Consider the following 23,517-nt stretch of genomic DNA (forward strand, 5'->3'; position numbering starts at 1 on the left):
TACATTTCATAAAATACTTTTTATTTAATTTTGAAAATAGAAAAATAGTGTTGTTTATTTTTCTATTTATATGTTGTACATATTTGCCAATTTCAATATAATCTCCTTGATACAATGGACTGTAGGGGGGCACTTAATTGATTCTTATACTGTATAATTTCCACAGACGATTTGGGAAAAAGGATTTAACAGATAAAAGATGTGCGTGTTTTATTGTTTAAACCCTTAAGTAAATCAAGCAATCTGCAATATATAAATATCACATCCTAGCGAGGGTGTTCGCCCGAGACAGGTGATTATGATTATTAATTTGTCAAACATATTGGTTATATAGTAAGGTTATATAGTAAATAAATTAACTGAGGTGAAATAATATTCGCTCGAGTGTCATAACTTAAGAAATAACTTAATTATTCCTTCCATATTAAGCAAATAATGGTGAAACATATTTTTCTTAAGTTTCTTCACTTGAGATTTTATCCAGACAAATGACATACAAGCAAATCGGTTTCAGGGAGTTTGCATTGATCAGAGAGGTGATTATATGTGTGTATGTCAGGACGGGTTTTCTGGGGAGCGATGTGAGTTGGACCTAGACGAATGCCTGTCAAACCCATGTATAAATGCTGACAGGTGCATAGACTTACCTGGAAATTATATGTGTGAGTGTTTCCCAGGTTTCAAGGGTAAGTTTAAGTTGATTGATATTATATTATTAAAAGCACACCATCATGCCTCAAAAATATAAAAAAAATTGTTTATGTAGGAAGGGCAAACATGAATAGTTTGTAGATGCTTGTTTCCTTAGGAAAGAAGCTCTAAATATGAAATTATTTGTCATAAAAGAAGTAAAATGTAAACAGAGTAGTATTTTGACTTCCAAACAAAATACTCAATCACTTTAATTGCACTTAATACCAAAAACAACAGAAGAAACCGATGGTTTAGATAGTTGACCAATAAGCAACTTTTTTTAACTATAAAAGTACCTAAAAAGTCTTTAAGAAATGAAATTCAAAACATTTCTGGGCCTTTTAAATTGTTGTATTGTAGATATCACTATTTGATTACGACTGAAATAACTTAATTGTATGTGTAAATTAGGTCTATTTTTTAATAGATTCCATTTCTTCATTATTCATAACACAATATGATAATTATATAATTGTATATCAATAATTTCATAATGAAATGCAATGCTTACTACTAGGCGAACGCTTCTCAAAACATATGCTTGCCCTGTTTTATAAAGAAACAAGTTTGCTTCTTTAAAAAGAAGCATGCGAGAGGTCTTTTTGCTGCTGTGGAAAATTTGTTTAATTCGAAAATATTTGGGGATATTTTGCATAACAGACACAATGAATGTTTATAAATTAGAATTATTAAACAAAATATAATTTATTATATATATTGCAATGAAAGTTTGTTTTACATTTCATCTTTTTTAATGTTTTAAAAGATTATATGCCGGAGAAATGGACTTTTTTCTTGGCGCATTAGGGATAATTTTTCTACAAATTTTTTTTGTAAAATTACTTAATGTAAATTAAATGATATATACCATTTACATTTGTATTTTAAATTCAGTTACCTTTGTAGAAAAATTATATATATATTAAAAGTATTTTCAAAATAAATGTTTCTTGTAAAGTTCAATAAGCAAATTTTCGGTAACTGTTTTGTTAAATATAAGGAATTATTTCATGCTTTCCAGTGTTTTATTGTAATATATCAGATGATTATATTCTGATAAACCACTAGTGAAATTTATAAAATATAATTTTCACTGTAGCCGGACTATATCTGAATGCGGATGAAAAGGAAATCATAACTAAATGAAATAACAAGCAGAAATAATTGCCGTCATGCGTAAATTTTGCTTCTTTAGGAAAAGAAAGTCGATGTCATCATACATCATGTAAAAATGTAACAAAATTAGAGAAAATTAACAGAACTATATTTCAAAATTGATGATGTGACGTCATGATATGATGACGTCACATAGGAGAATGCGTGACGTTACGCGGTAAAATCAGTAAAAATATACCTAAAATCCCTTAAAAAGCATAAAATAAAAAGAAAATTTATTTGTTTTACATATAAGATTGAAATATATTTCATTCGTGAACACCAGCTATTATATTTTCACTCGTGGCTACGCCACTCGTGAAAATATTGCATCTGGTGTTCACTCAGTGAAATTATATTTCAATCTTACATGCAAAACAAACAAATATCCTCTATGCATTTCCTCTACATTTTCAAAAACGAGTATAAAGTCTGTTAATCAAACAAGTTTACATAAAAAATGTTGATATCATTTGATTGCAATAAACAGTAAATACTGTTAGATACTGTTATACTGTTATATACTGTTTATTGGAATAAACAGTATATAAAGCTGCATGCCTCCAACCACAATATTAAAAGAAAATCAAACTTGAGATAAAATTTGTGCCATTTGCGCCAAAAAATCTCCCTTTGCGTTATTTAGATATAACGGTTCAATACACGGTTCACTCGGTCATATAATATGTTTGTTTGTTTCATTGTACGCCTTTTCCCAACAGTATTTTAGTCCTATAGGCGGGTAGTTTCCTAACCATCGTTCCTGGAGAGTTACACCAGTACTAGACAACCTTTCTTCGCGCTAAACTAAAAAAAAGCATCTCCCGGGGATCGAACCCACGCCAGAGAGTTTACTGGATTACAAGTTATTGACTCTAACCCCTCGACCACGGAGGCGGTATATATTGTGCATGGTGATATTGTACATAGCTATAATTTTCACTGTAACTATTTATCAGAACATGAAATAGTAAAACGTTATTCAGAAAACAATACGGTAATCGATTTATACAGTTACGGAATGAAGCATCCATGCACGTAGTGTTAAATAACGTAAATGATATTTTCCGATTTTTCTATGTACCGATTTGTTCACTTCGATGTTAATTTTTCGTTTAAGTAAAGCCGTGTTTTGAAACGGGGCATGCGCAAAACAATTTTTGTAGACTGCTCCTAATGATTTTACGCTTAAAATGAGATTCATTCACTGCAATCAGATACGCAAAAATGGATGCCGCCAGCAATCAGTCTGAACACTATGGAGAGGTCTGATGACCTCTCCAATAATCTACTTGTTGCAATAAACACTTGAGAAAATCAAAAGATACCGGTAAATGCTTGCGTACATAAATGAAACCATGCTTTTTATTTGATAGAATAAATAATACATAAAGAAAGTCATGCCTTTTCATTAATAGGAAAGAACTGTAATTGTACTAAATACCAGAACGCAACAGAAAGATAAAACGGTTCAGATAATTGACTGATAAGCAACATTTTTAAAACTATAAACATTTCTGAGGCATAATGGTCCTTTAAATTGTAGATGTAGATGTCACCATTTGATCATGTCTGTAACAATTTACGTGTCTGAGTAAGGTAGTTTTATCTTTTTTAATGGTTCAATTGGTTCATTATTTATAACACAATGTGATAATTATATAATTGTATAGAAAATATTTCATTTGATATTCAATTTTAACTTTTAGGTGAACGCTTCTTAAAATATATGTTTGTCTTGTTTTGTGAAAGAAACTACCAGTTGCAATTTAGGCTTTTTTAGATGAAGAGATCCCTGTTTATGCTTGCATTTGTCAAAAAAGCCCTGCTTTTTATTGGATAAAAATATATAGAATATCATGTCTTTTCATTTATAGGAAAGAACTGTGAGCACAACATTGATGAATGCCTTAGTGATCCATGTGGGAATGGCGGCAGGTGTATAGATAAAGTAAACTCTTTCGAGTGTCAATGTCAGTTTGGCTTTACTGGTGCACTCTGCCAAGCCCTTATAAATAATTGTGATTCCAACTATTGTCTTAACGAAGCTACTTGTTCAAGTTTAGAGACTACTTTTGAGTGTCATTGTACTGAGCAGTTCTACGGTCTGCGGTGTGAATCAGACGTAAACGAGTGTGACAAAGGTCCTGAAGTTTGTAATGACAGGGGAATGTGTGTAAATACGTTTGGAAACTATATTTGTGTGTGTATGGCGGGATACGAGGGAAAGAACTGTGAAATAGAAACGGACGAGTGTCTGATTGCGGAATCCCCGTGCCTTAATGGGGGACTTTGTATAGATTTAATTGGAAGGTATCGTTGTGATTGCTCTGGCACGGGATTTTATGGGACTAATTGTGAACACAAAATTTACAAATGCAAAACTGATCACTGTGAAAATGAAGGCTCTGTAGGACCAGCTAAATGACCTTATATGTGAATGCATAGTTAGATTTACATGATTTACGTGTGAATTTACTTTAAAAATATGAACATCATCATCAACAACAGCAATATCAACAACAAACTGCACCACCACCAACAACAACAGCAACACCATCATCATCGTCACCATCATCGAAATCACTTATACCACTGCTACCACCACTAATACCACAACCGTCAACAGCAGCAATAACATCAACAACAACTTCAGCATCTACACTTCCACACATCAGTTCTCCAAGGTATAAATTAACGTCTTCATTACCAAATGATAAATCTTTATCTTCAACTTCTATCTCTTTATCGAAAAATTCATTGTTTCAAAATATAACATTAACTACGACGCAACCTACATCCACTCATACAAATGTAAAAATACGTTTAACAAATACACCGGTAACAGGCACAGTTAGTAATACATCTACAGCACAACCTTCATTTAACAAAGCAACAAATGATCACAATTTATATGGAACCGATTTTCATATACATGTATCTTCAAATGCCACAGTAATAGGAACCACTGAATCTATAAAATCTTTGAAACTTCAAAAGCCACTGAACACTATTCAGTCAACGCTAAATCGACAGCAGGGTTTGAAACAGATTCTCAAGTAAACGTGACATTCTTGGAAACACTTTCAGGCAATTTGACAACCTACAGTACATTTACTGAAACACTGACACATTTATTGACAGTCGATGACACTTCTGGCAAAAATCTCACATCAAATGAATCAACAACAATTTCTTTTGAATATTATTCAACTACAAGTGAAGCAAATAAGAAAAGTGATGAAATAGACTTGAAATGGACAAAGCATAAAGAAAAACATTTATCCTCAGATGAAATTGAGTCGTCTTGGGAAATGTCGACTTTCAGAAAATATCATTTAGTACACATGTAGATTTTGGTGAAGCACTAAGTACAGAACAAAAATCGTAAGGCCAATACCGGTATGACTATTCCAAAAGGAACAGAAACGAAACATTTATCATCTGGGGAATATGAATCTTCTGGAGAAAAAATCTATACACAATGGGTTGGAACATAATCGTCAGTCCGTCGAGAATATGTTTGCCGATGATCCAGAGGAAGATATCCCACTGAATAAGCTTCGGTTACTTCTACATGAAAATTACCCAGATTCCTCCGTCGATGCGTAGGTGTTTCAAACGTAATCGATTCACTAAAACATTACTTAGGTTCTTTGAGTGCGAGTCTGACGTTTAATCAGATACATTCTCAAATCTTGCGAATATAGAACAACTTTTGCAAGATATGGTGAAGACAAAACAAAGATAACAACATTTTTTTAGTAAATTTTGCTTAAATTAACATGTATGGAAAATTTTTACTTTTTAAAAAGTTTTAAATTTTACTGTCAGAGAAATCATTATGTTTTATTAAAAATTCGTATTTTGTTTTAAAAAGTTTTCCTTTTACTATCACTGACGGTTTTTATTCATTAGCTTTCAGTAATACATGTTCAAGTTTAATATATTATATACATGTATACGTTGATTCGTAGATATACATGCTATAAATGCAGTAGAATAAAATTACCAGAGTTACCTGCCTTTATGATTTTAGACTTCAAAAAGAAGTCCCGACGATCTCTTTCTATCCGGAGTGCACTGTACCACATATTTCATCTGGTGAATATGATTCTTTGGACAACAAGTGTCATCTATTGAATAAGAAATCTTCTGGAGAAGAAATCGATTTGCCACATGTATCATATAGCTGGTAAATATGAATATTTGAAAACAATCGACATACAAACAAGTATCATGTGGTGAATTTAAATTGGGGAGGAAATCGTTGTGCAACATTTTTTATTTTGTGAATACGAATCTTCTGTAGAGGTAATTGACATACCACATGTATCATCTGGTGAATATGAATCTTTGGAAACGGTCGACATACAACAATTATTACTTAGTGAATAGGAATCTTCATTTGAAACAATCTATATACCACCGCCTGGTGAAAAAGAATCCTCAGTAGTATTACTACAACAAAATCAATTATTGAAAATGTTACCAGAATTACTTATTCTTCTGATAAGTTAAATGAGTTCAATAAATAATTAATGTGTTCATCTGTCAAGTACATGGTCTACAACAACCGATCGAGTTACTTAAGAAACGGAATATGCTTTGATTAATTATATTGAATACAATATTGGCAGTTCAGGAGATGGTCCTTATCCTGAATTTCGAGTAGATCACAGTTCGTCATAGTCTTACTTCAAACCGTTATTCTTCATTGGACACTAAAAACATGCTAAAAAAACAACTTGAGCTTATATTTCAGGCAGTTCTTATAATGTTCACACCACCCCTCACCGCTGTTGGTTCGAATCCCGACATAGACTTTGGATTCGTACATGTGAGTAAGCTATCCAGCTAGCTAACGGAATGTCGGTGGTTCATGCCTGAAAAAAATACATGTTTGGGCACATGAGGTCTTCCTCCACAAGTTAAGCTGGAACATCGCCATATAAACTATACTGCGTCGGTGTGACGTAAAACCCAATCAAACAAAGAGACAAATGCTCACACATAAAAATGTCATGTGTGATACTTAATAAATATAAAAACCATTAAATACTCTAATGCCTGATTTTATTATTGCTCTTGGCGGATCTCTCCTTATCAGGTTTATTGTTTAAGCAGCAGCACTATTCTGAATACCGTTTAAAGTCGGTGCTGGGGGAGGGCATATTTGATGCTGTATTTTCTTCTCACAAAATAAAACCGACTCTGCGATTTTAAACCATACTAAACCAAAAAAGAAACTTTCGCAAAGTATGTGCCAGTTATTCAAGGGTACCACTTAGATGTACACACTTATATACATGTAGTAGCTTGTAAAACTCGTTTTGTTTGCAAAATCGGTCAGCTAATCCCAGTATAAAAGCCCGATATGTTTATTCAACGTAAAAATCGATTTTCAAAAGGATTGAAAAACTGTACTAACATATCTACATTCAAATTTGGAGAAAGTTTCTTTTTTTTTTCAGTATATAATTATTTTTTTGTTCTTCTTGCTGTCCAGGTATTTCCTCTTTAAAAAATTAAATCGGTTTTCCTTATGTTAAGTAAAATAACAATATTGATGACCACTCATCGCACCAAGATAATAACAATAGTACAAACAAACAAACAAACAAACAAACAAAAACTCGTAACCGGCGAGACTTATAATTCAATGACGTTATTTAAACAATAAATAAAATCGTGTTTAGTACGTTGTAAAATAGAATTTTCGACCCAACGACACCTTTGTATTACAAATCAGTAAAAATAATAATAACAACAACAACAATAATAATCATAATAATAATAATAATAATAACAATAAACAACAACAACAATAACAACAAAACAAATACCCATGTACACTTTTATGAACATTTTGCCTCCAAATTATGGTCAGAATAGTTATTTTATAACTTGCTTCACATATATCTGTTAAGCATTTTTGAACAATTACTATTTGATTTATTTGTGTCTCCCTTACAGTGTCAATATAAAATGTTTTGTGTTTTTTATTATCATCATCATCATCATCATCATCAACACAACCCTCATCATCATCATCACCATCATCATCAAATCTACTACCTCCATCATCACCATTTTCAGCAGCCCAATCATTATCACCATTCGGTTTTATTTTTACTTTTCTCATGGCAACAAAATAAAGAATGGACATTTTTTTCATGTCACCCACTTCAAACATAGAAAACAATATATTATTCGAAGTATTAACAGTAACAATTAGTGTAAGTGTTTTTGAAGACTTCCGTTTTAGGCTAATTTAGATCAACAGTGTCAAGGGAAACAGTGGCACAGTTTTTCAAGTACAATTCTTTTCTTCGAGTCACATTGACATCACTCTAAGATATAAAGTCTACAATTTGAATGAAAATATTTTGAAGTGGTCATACACCATTCTCAGGGCACCAGTTATGAAGAGTGCAAGTACAAAAATATTATTAGGATGCTTTATATATTTATAAAATAAATATGACCGGGATTTCACTGTGCTTTTTCCTTTTATTGGCATTAAGCGTAAGTTTATGTTTTCTTAAATTTTTAAGGTAATACTTTCTTTGATACATTACTATATGCAGTAACAGTTTTCGTAGGTAGATGTGCATTTTATTTGATGATACATAGTGTTGGAAAAAAAATTAGGTAGGTAGGAAAGTAGAAATTCATTCATATGACCGTACATAGATAAATCTGTAAAATATGTAAGTAGGGAGAAATGCATTTTATATAATCGTGCATAGTGGTGAAATAAATGTAGGTAGGTAGGTGGATATGGAATTTATATGACCGGACCTAGTGATGAATTATGGATAATTTCGTAAAAAATGTAGGTAGGGAGAAATGCATTTTAGATAATTGTGTCCATAGTGGTGGGTAAGGGATGCGTTTAAAATGAATAAATAAATGGATTTTATATGAATGTACATAGTTGCTAACACAAAACAAATGTAGGTCGGTAGAATGCATTTTTATTACCGTACATAGTTTTGAATAATGGAAACTTTTGTAGAAATAAAGGTAGGGAGAAATGCATTTAATATAACCACAATAGTGGGGAATAAACGATTCTTTTGTAATAAATGTTGGTAGCCAGAAAATCATTTTAAAGGAATAGGAATGGATGGATTGATGTCTGTCTAATATAAATATTCATCATTTAAAAAGAGGAACCATGACATTTTTCCTATTGACATCAACCCTATAAGAGAGAAATTCGTGTTTTAAGACACTATTTTTTACTTGAGAAATAAGTTCATGGGCGCCGCCATTTTGGCGTTCTGTCATTCTCGCGAGACAGACGGGACCGAGATTGTGACGTGTTATACCCACTTCCGGTGTAGGTGTACACGCTGGTACAACTGAAATATATCTTGATGAAGAACTTATTAATTTTATCGCGTACATTATATATTATTTATGAAAACATCATATGGAACTGAATTGCTTTAATTAATTAATTGAAGACGCCGCGACATTAATTATTATTTCTCCGATATTCAAGCTTGCTGATAATCCAACCACATGATTTAAGCAATGGCTGCTTAATTTTCAAAGATAAACCATAAATTTAATTTGGGTACTATGAGAAACTTCTTCAAATTGACGATATATCCTTTTATTTTGTACTAAATTTTCGCTAGACAAGCTGTCCAAATAAGGTACATCGCCGGTCATGTATCTTTTTTTCAGGTAAAATATCAACTAAATCCAATATATATCTACTTACCAAATTCCTTTCCCCGACAGATACGCATTTCTACTACCGTAAATTTAATCCAATAAAACAAAAAAATCATAAATCTACTTAATATTTAAAATGATTATTGGTAACTGAAAAAAAATGTGTTGCTATTTTATGACGTGCTGTAATTTACTACAGTATAATTTGATAGGTGTGGAACCTAATTCCCCCTAAGGTCATTCAGTTCACTGATGAAGCGTAAAAAAATAGATGTCTATTTCGTCATTAGAATATTTGACAAGGGTGATTAACCAATCAGGGCAACATTGTGCATGATCAAAAGGTCTGTCGGCACAGAGGCATACAAGGAGCAATAAAAATAGTCAGTACACAGTGTGACAGGAGCATTTGGTGCAAATTAGGAACAATTAAAATGGACAATGCGCAGTATTAGACATAAGTAGTAAGAACCAGCAATTGTGTGAATAAATTATGCAAATTAGACTTTTGAGCAGCCAATAAAAATTGTTTGCCTGCAGTTAATATTAGGCTACGATTACGATGCGCAGCATCATACGTTGACAGACATGTTAACAATTTACATTTCAAAAGAGTTGCTTATATTTTTGAAATGTGTACATCAATTATAACATATGTTCACACCTTTAAATTTGAAAGTCAGAATCAAACTGCAAAAATTTAATTATATGTACTATTAACAACACGTTTTAGTTGGGTTTTTATAATGGAAGTGGCTATCGTACGGGCCCGTACGGCTAGCCAAAAGTTTTAGCCGTACGTGAGTCGCGTACGACTAGCAAGGACACGCTGTATTGGCTAGCCGTACGGCACTTTTCAAAATTTTATGGAAGTCGAAAATGCATATGTTATTTTATGATTTAAAGCGAGGATTTTAACCAAGAAACGGCATTAATTGTCTTTGGATGTTAACTTTTTAGAGATTAATCGCCTTGATCGCTATATATATCGATCTTTGTCATCGCAAGATGTCGAGAAAAAAAATAGCCTTTGCTTGCATTTACACCAATTAAATAGTTTACAAAATTTTGATAATAATCCTTTTTTGTTTCATTAATTTTAATTTTCGACACCTTTTATATGAAAAAAAAACAACAAACACTGAAAATGATTGTTGTTAGGCTCTTGATAATTGCGACAATTACCGACGGTACTGTATAGAAGTTTGTCCATCAAGGAAAGTTTGCATGATCCGTGAAAGGCATTCTAAAATTCTATTGTTTTAATTAAGGCTAATTAATTGATTGACTGTGCTTTTATGTTCGATATTTATCTACTGTTTTGAAAATTATATAATTATTTTTGCATTTCACCGTTGTTTTTTTTGTTTTGTTTTTTTTCATTCAATGTTCTTTTTATTTATTTATTCCACTCCGATCATTTTTTATTCGATCCATGTGCTTAAAATTAACAAAAATGATTTAATAATTCATACAAATAAAACAACAAATGATAAGCATGAAAATCAACAATTTTATAACGTTCGACTTCCATATAATTTTGAAAAGTGCCGTACGGCTAGACAATATACGTACAGTGCGTCCTGGCTAGTCGTTCGTGACTCACGTACGGCTAGAACTTTTGGCTAGCCGTACGTTTCTTTATTTTTTATTTATTTTTTTGTCTTGATATTTTTACGTATTTTGAACCATAAAAAATCTCCTCTACACCTCCTGTGAAAATTAAATTGTCTGGTCATTAATATTTCCTTACGATTCAACTACATAGATTTATCATGAATCTAAAGATGTGGGGAAATGACATCACGCGCACCTGTTTTTATACGGCCAATACACAAACATGGCCGCGCTTACTGATTTGTAGAAATCGGTGATTTAGCGATTTAAATTTTGTTATCATTCGTTTAATATTATTATTTGGCGGCAGAAAATTTGCAGACTTATTATTTATAGTATTCTTTTTCTGAAATCAAGTTTTTATTCTAACCTTGTCTTTCCCTTTAAATGACGGTAAATAGTGGCGAATAAGGGAAAGAATTTTTGTAATTAATAGAGAAATGTGTTTTACATAAATGTATATAGTAGTGGATAAAGGTAACATTGAAATAAATGTTGGCATGTATGTATGCATGTATGTGTTCTAGGCTTAATGGGGGTCCATAAGCCCTTTCAGACACTGAGAGTCCGGACCCCGGACATGTCACCATTCATGTCCTTAACTGTTATTATCTACTAAAAGGTGTCCTATAAATTTTGAATTCAGTAATTAACTCAATAATACTAAATATGTATGCAAGTCAATTTTTATGATGATACTATTTTAATGCACGGGAGGCCAATTAGATCATTATATGCATCATGGAGAAAATAAAGTGATATGCAGTATATATAACGGTATATACTGGTGAATAAGAACTTCCGTAAAATGTAGGTGAGAGTTAGAAATTCATTTTTATATGATCGTACATATAGGCGGATAAGACTAATTCCAGACTGTCTATTACTTTATCTTTATATTTGGTATCTGAACGTACTATAACTGTAAAAATGTATTACTTTATATCTCATAAAATTGTTTTAACATCACAGAAGATATTTAGTTATATATCACGTGTGCGTTATAAAATCAGACATTGAATGGTTAAAAGAATCCAATTATATCACTGGTTGTTCAGATCAAGGCACTTTTAAAGCAGCATACCTGCAGATTCAGGCTTTTTTTTTCATGAAACCGTTTAAAAAGTACAATATGATGAAGAAAACAAAAACAGTAATTTATATTTGTAAAATGGCTATTAAAATATGCTTAAATTACTCCAAATAGGTCAGAATATGTGAAAATAGAGACCTTACTGGCGTTAGTCACGCAAGTTCAAATATGGTGATAATACTGCAAATCAGCCCATTAAACGCATCTAACATATTGTTACTTATACTGAACGTTGAATCTTTATACTTTTCCTAAAATCTTAGTACATTTTTCTCAAGTTTGTTTGTCTTGAAATATTTTGGCTCATCTAGAAGCATGCAGTTCAAAAGTACATACAGCTGTCCAGATATTGCTGAAGGTCAAGGTAACTTTCTCGTTTTAAGCTATTGTCGTCATACGCTATTTGAGAACGAGGGAGAAATTATAGAATAATTTTGAAACAACATATTCCATTAAATCATTCATTAAAGTCGAAATTATCTAAAATGCACTTTAGAAAAAAAAAAACGATATTTTTCAACTTTGTGATAGTGATTTCTTCAAGCGTCTAGAGGTACAGCTCATTACACTTTGAAAGGGCTCTTCCAAATTAAAAATAGGGTAAATCCATCATACAAATTTAGCTAGTTAAGGGTGAAAGTACTAAAAATGTGTATACCGGACAAGGCACTTGAATTATTAAATGCTTAATACTCGCCCTTTTCTTCCACCGAAATGTACTTTAAGACGTTTAATTCATCATTTCACAGTTATGAATGAAAAATTGGAGAAACGGCGAAAAAAGCAATATTTTTCAACTTTGGGATCTTGATTTCGTCGTCTACAGGTTCTTCTCCGACAAAATAACAAGTACACACTAACAACAATCAAACAGATATTTAAAAGTTATTCGACTAAGTTTGAAAAAGAAATATACTTTCATATTATTTTAGCCTGTATTTTACAGGTAAGTATGGAAAGTGGTGTTTTGGTTGGGTTTTACGAAAATAAAGGTGATTTGTTTTAAACGCGTGTAGTCAATTGGGATGAAAATATGGATCACCACATGCGGTGCAATATAGAATCAAAGCACAGAAGGCGCTGAATTTGTTTGGGTCTCAGAATGTCAGAAAGGTGAAGGTTGTGAGATTATAAAACAATTTGTTTTTGTATAGTGCCACCAATGCTTTCCAGCGATTTAATTGTAGTAGATTGGCTATAAGACTAATTGCAACACTGATATTCGATCCAATGTTTATTTGACTTAAACAATTTGAAAAAAAAATGAGTTGTCTTAAGAAAGATTTGAATTCAAGACCTCTCGTTTCCTAAGCGAGCGCGCAAACCGTTCGGCCACGGTAGATTTACATGTTAATGGCCTGAAGAAAACCATATTATTCTAGTTGGATTTAACTCAATACAGGATTGGAGCAGTACCTCTAGACGCTTGCAGAAATCATGATAACAAAATAGACAAATATAGTTTTTTTCGCCGATTTTTACATTTTTCATTGATTATCATACTTAAATCGGTGTGAAAAGATGAATTAGACATATTAAAGTTCATTCCGTTGGGTAAAAAGACAATATTTTAGCATTTTATGATTCAAGCGCCTTGCCCGGTATATACCGGAATACGGTATTTAGTGTGGTGCTCCAATCCTTTTTGGCTTGCAGCCACGGCTGCAAGCCCATTTGTTTTGGAAAAAGTTGTTCCGGTTAGGTGGTTTCCTGCTTACATTTGTTGGTGCATGATTGAATGGGAAACCAGCTGCAATCATGCCAATCGCAACTTTTCGGCCCTTTCCGTCACACTTCGGATTGATTATAATAGCCGAGGTTGTTCCGATTGCAATCGTGATAATTCGGGCGATTCCGTCATACTGCGTATTCAGACGAAGTAATATTACGGAAATCTAAGCTATTTTAGTTACTTTGGTAATCCCAGTTTGTTTATATAAATAGGATTTCTATTTTTACTTGATTCCGTTTAAATTCTTTTTCAAGACGCAAAAGTTAGTTTCTTTTATAATTGGTTTTTGTCTTTATTAGTGTTATACAATAGAGAATGGTTACTGTAGTAGTATTCCGTCTCCAAAGGGCGGTCCTGCTTACCAAAAGATCGTGACCGAATCAACGCAGAATATTAGTGCATGATCAAGTTATATTTAGATCTACTGACATAGTTAAAACGTTCTTGGTGAGGTAATCTAAAAATAGCCCATGCATATCATTAACCTTACCACGTGCTGATCTCCTGTGTTGTCGATCATAGATATTTTAGGTGTAACATAGTTGATACATGCTTATTAATTGGTACCCACCACGTACGAAGTCTTTTAGTGCATTCACTTGTCTCTAAAGCTGCTATAGAAATGAAAATTAGCAACTGCCAAAACGAATGACTCTCTCTGCGAAAAAAGTGGAAAATGAAGTGTGCAGTTTCCCTTCAGTACGATAGATTGATCTCCACGTGAGAGCCAATGATAGTATTTTACGATTGCTTATTTTCTTTATTAATAGTTTTATACAATAGAGAAGAGATTTCGAATAGTTTTTGACAAAAAATATTCGTTTTTACAAAAAAAGTTGCTACTGTCATCGTCAGCGTGTTCCGTTCAGTTATAATCAGTGGACTTCTGGTCCCTATTTTGGTCCAAATTTGCACGCATAACACTGGTGCTCAAACAAATGGGCACAGGTTCTCGTCCAATCTTGGGCTTACCCTACCTATCCCTTTAAAAGTGAAACTTTTTTTTCGAGAAAAAACTATATAAACCCTTTATGATATACAAATACCCTAATTAATTAAATAATTGTGAGAATAAATTGAAACAAAAAAACCCCACAATTTTAAAGGGAAGGGACGATGACACAACTGAGCAAGCCTTTCCTTTTAAAAGGAAACTTTATTTTAGTCTCACTCATTCTAGTTAGGGTTTGTAACGACGCTAACTGTTGTTAAACACTTGTGTAAATAATCATGGCGCTTACTATAAGCATGTATATCTATAAAGAATAAAACAATATTATAAATCTTCGACCATTCGGGAATTATTTTGCTTGAAAATTAATCCGCCTGTCATGTGACCATATTTACGCAGTGATCTCCCCTAAATTTTTCGGCCTATATGTTACATATAAAGGGAAGGAACCGCTTCAAAAAAGCGGACTACTTTCGGCACTTGCAATTAACAGCATTAGAGTCTGAAATTTCGCTACCATTATTTGTTTGGTCTGACGACCCAAACAAATAAAAAAATTGTAAATAAGGACCAAATATAAGCATTAGAAAAATTAAAGAACTGACAATTACAATTCATGTACACGATACTTACAAAATTTCCAACTCAAATAAGGACTGTTCAGTTCTGCTACGTCAAACAAGGGATTCCATTCATCATACTAGCCCTCGTTTCTATTTCATTTACGTGTATGTTAAATTTCGTAAACTAATTTTTTACGAAATATACTCCTTCCTGAACAATAGAGAAAATGATTATTTCTGATTTTTTAGGAAAATATTCCAGATTTTATTTACCCTGTAGGAGCCTACAAATCATTTCGAGCTTCGAACATGAAGATCGTATAAGTATTCCGGTTCATTAAATAATTAAAGCGGATGGCGTACCTTAGGTCTTTATGTCATCCATTTTTATCATATGGTATTAAATTCTCCATTCTGGTTGGCTTGAGACAGACGGGAGAAGGTAAGAAATGGTCAAATGTTAATTTTGAATGCCGCCGTCCGTGGACATCGACAATCATAAACTATAAGATAACATACATGCATTTACAAGTCATATACTGTTGAAATATTATCATATTTTAGACAATAAGAGATGTTCATTGCCTTGGATATATAGAGACAAACTTCAAGGAATTTGTTAACTTCGAGGGAAAACGTTTCGATGGGAAGTGTTGTGACAAGTCAGGATTTTGGAGCTGGGGTGGTAACAAAGATAAATGCACGGATGAGTGTGACCATACTTTCATCATCTGTTTGGGAAATGCCACGCAGTAAGTTATAACAGATTAGAGCCGCGTTACGACAAAACCAACATAATGGGTTTGCGACCAGCATGGATCCAGACCAGCCTGCGCATCCGCGCAGTCTGATCAGGATCTATGCTGTTCGCTTACAAACCCTATAGCAAGTAGAGAAACTGATAGCGAACAGCATGGATCCTGATCAGATTGCGCGGATGCGCAGGCTGGTCTGGATCCATGCTGGTCGCAAACCAGTTATGTTGCTTTTGTCGTGACACGGCTCATTAATGTATATGTATAAATAATATTTGCCGTAGTGGAATATGTTAAATAAATCATATCTCACCGAGAAAAGTGAAAATATCAAATAGACCAAAGAGCGTGTATAAGGAGTGAAATATAAAACAATTTACTTTGAAATAAGATTCATACCATATTTTATGTTCCCATTATTAAAAAAATGGAGACAGTGGTTATCTGATGATTATCCCTGTCCGTTCATGCGTACGAGCGTATAAGTTTGTGATGTAAATATGAATTTGATCACCGCAAACGACTACCACATTGATTATTTAACATTATTAACGTTGATTCTTCTTATAACTGCTCATTAATACATATATATTATGTTACAATGACATTTACAATATTGTTTAGTAAACGACTATTGTATTTTGGAATCTTATCAAAGTGTTTCTATAAATAAACATGTACTTGTAAAAAAAGTGTTATCCAGCTATGAATGTTGAGCTATGAATTTTTCTATATATATCTTATGTGTTACGGTTCTAACCAAAGTACATGTTTGTTCTGTTCAATGGTCATAATTCTTTACCATTTATGTCAAGGTTTTATATAATCTTCGTTTTAATACATGCATATAATCGTTTTTGATATTTCGGCTCTAACCAATTACATTGAATGGAGACATAAACATCCCTCCCCTCCCTGTCTGTCCACATGGAGTATATTTAAGCTGACGTGACATGGCTCTATCACACCTTGTGATTTCTTTTTCCATCACACCTCATGGTATTTTTTATCATAATAATAACTATAAGTACCATCAGTCAAAGTCCGCGCGAAAATGAGGTTGTCAACCCAAGTATGTTACTTAAGTTTGTTCGCAGACAGGACTGTACGATACAAAACAGATAAAGAAATGAGATTACACAAGGCATTTGAATAGGTCCTTAAAACGAATAAGTTATTCTTTCTGTTTCTATTTATATATTGTACAAGTATGGATAGAGATATCAACTCCAATTTACATTAAAAACAACAACAGCAACACACACACACACGCATGTTAGCAACAACAACAACAAAAGAAACGACATTTCAACTTTAGATTCTTCATCAGGTTTATATTCTAAACAAACTAAGAAAAATTCTTCTCTTGCTTTTAGATCAAGCAGCATGTCCGAGTGTGAATATGGTCAGCAAGAAATTGATCAGGTCGGGGGCAATAAAATCACGTTTAATGGCAACGTGGGAGCTGCAAGTAATCCAATTAAGTTTCAATTTGGAACATGGCCGGTAGGTATAAGCATAGGTTTATATTTTTTGGTTGAGTTTATTATGACGCACCAACGCATTACAAGTCACAACTTTCCAATTTACTGGTGGTAGAAAACTCCTGTTGACCCTCCGCGAATTAAGCTCGGGTTATTGTAGGTTTCATGATAATCGCCTTATGAAAACATGTGCGGGTGTACCATTTTTTAAACCATCAATTCATGTTTAATGTTGAATTCTGCTTAAGCCGGTGCTAGGGGGCGTGTACGGTAACTTGCATTTACCAGTACCGACCATCTCAATCAATTAAACCGAGCAACATTTTCAGTTTTGTCGTTTTGTGCGTTCTTAAGGGATTCCGTTTTCTCTTTATTTATAAGGAATTTTGCTGTATGAAATTTAGTTAAGACATTTGATATGTTTTTAAAAAAGTCTCAGCGCTACCCATTGCATGTGTGTTATTGCATTGTATATCGTACGCAGTGTTATATATAAAATAACACTAAAAATGGTTATTAGAAACATTAAGATCTATCTAGAAATTTTTTTAAAACAAAACATATCACACAATTCAATGCATGCAGATTATTCTTGCTTGTAACTATACATTTCATATCTTAGTGAAAGTTTATATTAACTAGCCAACTAAATGGATCCCTAAAAGCTTATAACAATTCTTTATGATACATACAACATAATAACAATGATACCATTTAATCCAGGGCGTTGTCAAGGTAAAAATTGACGTTCATGATACAGACGGTGACGACGAGTATGACTTCATTGATCATTATGAATACCAGTACAACACCCGGGACCTTCGGAGAGAAATTGACGCCCCGCAGGAATCACTCGTGCTAACAGGTTCTCGGACAAGGTTAGTATTTCCGCTACATAATTATGCTATAACAGGGACACGTTCACGACTAGTGTTAACTGGTACTCGGGTAAGGTTTGTATGATGGCTGATTTGGTACACTTGCGCGTTGCGTTGCCGATAGCGACAACACAACCTATATCGTTATTGCCTTTTCGTCTTGTCGCTAGCGACAGCACGACAAAACGTCAAACGGCGCATTGTCGTCTTGTCTTTCTGTCGCTTGCGAAGCACGTCAAACGGCGCGTTGTCGTGCGGCGTGTTATCGCGATGTCGCCCTGTCGCTTGGCTTATATAAATCGACAACACGCCGCATGACAACGCGCCGTTAGGCGTGCATCGTTAGCGACAGGACGACAAGACGACAGTGCGACAAGGCGCCGTTTGGCGTTTTTTCTTACTGCCGCTAGCTACAACACGACGCACAAAAGTGTTCCAAATCTGCCACCATAGGTTTGTGCATGTATTATGCATATTCGCGACTAGTGCTAAAAGGTACTCTCACAAGGTTAGCATTTCCTTTACTCGCGTCAAAAAGTTCTCGGACAATGATTGTATTTCCTTTACTCATCTAACAAGAACTCGAACAAGGTAAGTATTTCAACTACTTGCCCTTACAGGTTCTCGGACAATGTAAGTATTTCCGCTACTCGAGCTAATTGTTCCCGGACAAGGTTAGTATTTCCACTACTCGTTTCTAACAGATACTCGGACAAGGTTAAAATATCCATTACCCGTGCTAACATGTTCTCGAACAAGGTTAGTATTTCCAGTACTCCAGTCAACAGATTCTCGGACAAGTTTATTAGTTTCACTACTCGTGAAAACAAATGCTTGTACAAGGTTAATATTTTTACTTCTGTTCGGAAAAGGTTAGTATGTTCCTCGTGCTTGCAGGTTCTCGGACAAGATTAGTATTTCCGCTACTCGTCCTTACAGGTTCTCGGTTGATATATATTACCTTAAACATAAAACAAATGTTTTGTGTTGAATTAGTGAACAATTCTAACTGTTCGTTCTTCAATTATTCAGATTTGACATGGAACTAAAAGTTTACTGTGAACTTAACTTCTACGGTCCGGAATGTGGAATATATTGCAAGGAAACAGACGACGAGACCGGTCATTACAAGTGTGATCCTTCCACAGGAGCTAAAATATGTAAACAAGGTAACATTGTTATATTTCATGTTCACTTGTTTAATCATCCAACATCATTTCAGACACATTACACAATTAAATAGTATGGACCTGTTGTGTTTTGTCAGTTACTAAGTATTTGTTTGATAGATCCTTAACCCATTGCCAGATATACACGCTTTTTCACGCCTTTTTCAGCCGCCCTTTTGGGGTCACAAATGGTGAAAAATGCCTTATTTAGATCCCCAGCACTTGTTTTTGTTTGAAAAATGTTTTTAAAATATTGAGCACTTTTTCGGCACGCCCCCTATCCAAAAGATACACCAGGAGTTGCCAGAAGGGGGATGTTCCCCCGGTCTGTTTGGGGGATTGAAGGATGGCGGAAGGCCCCCTCATCGCCAAGATATTTTGGACTTGTGAGAGGCTTAAAATGACCCTAGATCGATCATAAGGTAACGTGTAACGTAACCAACGCTGAAAAGCCTTTGACTCTATCTCAATCCATTGAGAGATTGCAGCACTTTGAAATCAATTTTGATGGAAAAAATTAACGTAAAAAGTGATTTTTGGCAATTTTGAGATGTCCCCACGTTGCCCTGGTAACTTGAAATTTAAGATACAAAGGCAATGGTCGCCAAGTTTGATTAGTATTGAGGCAGTTTTTATAGTTTTATAGCAATTTGAACTTGTAACTGGAGACTTTTCAATGAAAACAGCCATTTTCCACAAAATGCTCATGCAGTAATGGGTTAAGTGACCCATTCAAAACATGCTTTTTGTGTTAATTCGTATTCATACTCTGCACATATAAATAAACAAACGATAAAAGAAGCAAATGGTTGAATTCAGGGAGTAGTTTGTCCAGGAAATAATGTAAATATATATTGACAGGTTGGAGAGGTGATGACTGCCTGACAAATATTGACGATTGTGTCGGAAACCGTTGTTACTATGGTGCCACCTGCATTGACGGTGTCAACTTTTATAGCTGCCTGTGTCCACAAGGCCGAACAGGTACGTCTTTGTTACATGATTGCTTATTTTATGCACGTCGTTTCAAGACTACTAGCGTAAATGCATCTAGACAGTAAACTATGCCGATTGGTAGATGAATGATTTATAAACTAATAAAAAAAAATGTGAACAATGCTTTCAATCTGGGCTGAACCTTCCCTCATTTTTAGGGAAAATTTGGAAATAAATAGTTAACAGTTCAGAACATGATCGCCTGGTCTACATCTGATTCAGTTGCTGCAAACAGGAAGCAGAGTCTGTTTGTCAAAGAGTCTTTCTGTCTCGTGTTTTTTTTTCAATTTTGAATATACAAACATAGATAGTATGCTGAATAAACTTTAAAACTTTGGTTCTAAAGACCGCCTCCGTGGTCAAGGGGTTAGAGTCGATGACTTCTAATCCAGTTACCTCTCTGGCGTGGGTTCGATCCCCGGGAGATGATTTGTTAGTTTAGCATGGAGGAAGGTAGTCTAGTACTGGTGTAACTCTCCAGGAACGATGGTTAGGAAACTACCCACCTATATGACTGAAATACTGTTGGCTAAAGGAGTAAAATGAAACAAACAAACAAACAACCAATTGGTTCTAAACTTTAAACTGATACTGAGCATTCACATTCTTTTAAATTCAAAAATAAATAAAATTATGTTCAAACGAAAAAATAGTTTGGATAATTAACCTACCTACTTTACTGCCTACCTACTTACCTACCTACCCTACTCTTACTGGCATATGTCGCGGGAGGCTGAAAAAAAGTTTTATAAGGAATGTCTACCACATTACATTCTGAAGGCTACTGAATATCTCGGAAAATAGGCAAATTGAATAGGTTGGTTGCTTATCGTTATTGATTGGTTTGTGGTTTACAGGGTTTACCTGTGAGGCTGAAATAAACGAATGTGCAAGCGGTCCATGTCAAAATGGCGGGAAATGTTTGGATGCGTCCAACAGTTTCATCTGTACATGTGCCCGCGGGTTTGCCGGATTATTGTGTGAAGTTGAAATAGACGAATGTAGATCGAGTCCATGCTTAAACGGGGTAAACTATAGTTTATAACTGAACTATTCTACTTTTCATTAAATATTTTTTTTAATTTTTAAAAAAGAAAATGAAATTGCTAATTTTTCCATTTTGTGTTGTACATATTTGTCAATTTGAAAATAATTTCCAAGATACAAAAGGCTGTAAGGCACTTAATTAATTCAGTTAAGTACTGACGATAAGAGATGATTAATTATATTTATTTATTTATTTATTTTTTAAAGTCTCATCTATACATTTATACATATATATAAAACTAGAAAAAACAAACATAAAATACATGAATAGCCATTCTAAAAAGAACTACAGGAGACAATTTACTTCTAAGGGGAGCAACTCCAACCCATATTACAGCAATTTACTGTTTTATACACTGAAGAATTGTCTCCCTTAGCTACACGTTGAATTGCTAACATTATACATGTATAAAGAGGGTGAGAGAACGAAATTTTTGCCCGAGTCAGGTGAAATCATTATTTTGTCAAGGTTGAACATTTAAGTTTTATAGCAAGGTTATATATTAAATAATATTCGTTCAAAAACCATTACATAAGAGATAACTTAATTATTTCTTTTCATATAAAGCAAATAACGGTGAAACATATTTTTCTCAGTTTATTCACTAACTCAAGAATTAATTCAGACGAATGACGTACAAGTATATCAATTTCAGGGAGTTTGTATTGATCAGATAGGGGATTATATGTGTGTATGTCAGGACGGGTTTTCTGGGGAGCGATGTGAGGTGGACCTAGATGAATGTTTATCAAACCCATGTGTAAGTGCTGACAGGTGCATAGACTTACCTGGAAATTATATGTGTGAATGTTTCCCAGGTTTCATAGGTAATATTAAAGTTCATAGATATCATATTATCAATGGAACATTATGTCTCAGAAATATTTAAGCCGCGTCACGACAAAACCAACATAATGGGTTTGCGACCAGCATGGATCCAGATCCGCCTGCGCATCCGCGCAGTCTGATCAGGATCCATGCTGTTCACCTACCAACCCTATAACAAGTAGAGAAACTGAAAGCGAACAGCATGGATCCTGATCAGACTGCGCGGATGCGCAGGCTGGTCTGGATCCATGCTGGTCGCAAACCCATTATGTTGGTTTTGTCGTGACGCGGCTTATTTAATTTTTACCTCCAGTAGAAAGGGCAAACATGAATAGTATACCGTTTAAATAACACTTAAAGCATTTTAGATGCTGGTTTCCCGGCAAGAGAAGCTCTAATTATGAAATTATTTGCCATAATAGAAGCAAAATGTAAGCAAAGTAATATTTCGACATCCAAACGAAATACTAAATCACAATAATTGTACTAAATACCAGAACGCAACAGAAGAAACAGATGGTTCAGATAATTGGCAACTTTTTTTTAAAAACTATAAACATTTCTGAGGCATAATGGTCCTTTAAATTGTTGTATTGTAGATGTCATCATTTCATCATGACTGTAACAATTTACTTGTATGAGTAAATTAGTTTTAACCTTTTTAATGGTTCAATTGGTACATTATAAAACAATATGATAATTATATAATTGTATAGAAATAATTTCATTTGATATTCAATGTTAACTAGGTGATTGCTTCTCAAAACATATGCTTGTCTTGTTTTGTAAAAGAAACTACCAGTTGCAATATAGACTTCTTTAGATAAAGAGATTCCGGTTAATGCTTGCATTTGTCAAAGAA

General features: G+C 33.8%; 1 protein-coding gene across 1 annotated transcript in view; it reads left to right on the forward strand.

The window, feature by feature from the left end:
- The window catches only part of LOC132721489 (serine-rich adhesin for platelets-like), a 42,278-nt gene that overhangs the window by 13,130 nt on the left and 5,631 nt on the right, over positions 1 to 23,517 (forward strand). Inside the window, exons 11-20 of the mRNA XM_060705801.1 lie at positions 515 to 686; positions 3,726 to 4,267; positions 6,614 to 6,688; positions 16,062 to 16,249; positions 17,629 to 17,758; positions 18,460 to 18,614; positions 19,647 to 19,783; positions 20,645 to 20,767; positions 21,637 to 21,806; positions 22,483 to 22,654. Coding sequence (XP_060561784.1) covers positions 515 to 686; positions 3,726 to 4,267; positions 6,614 to 6,688; positions 16,062 to 16,249; positions 17,629 to 17,758; positions 18,460 to 18,614; positions 19,647 to 19,783; positions 20,645 to 20,767; positions 21,637 to 21,806; positions 22,483 to 22,654 — 1,864 coding nt within the window. The remainder of the gene's footprint in view (positions 1 to 514; positions 687 to 3,725; positions 4,268 to 6,613; positions 6,689 to 16,061; positions 16,250 to 17,628; positions 17,759 to 18,459; positions 18,615 to 19,646; positions 19,784 to 20,644; positions 20,768 to 21,636; positions 21,807 to 22,482; positions 22,655 to 23,517) is intronic.

This window comes from Ruditapes philippinarum, unplaced genomic scaffold, assembly GCF_026571515.1.
Source record: "Ruditapes philippinarum isolate M1 unplaced genomic scaffold, ASM2657151v2 ctg3247_1_1_1_1, whole genome shotgun sequence".
Classification (NCBI taxonomy): Eukaryota; Metazoa; Mollusca; class Bivalvia; order Venerida; family Veneridae; genus Ruditapes; species Ruditapes philippinarum.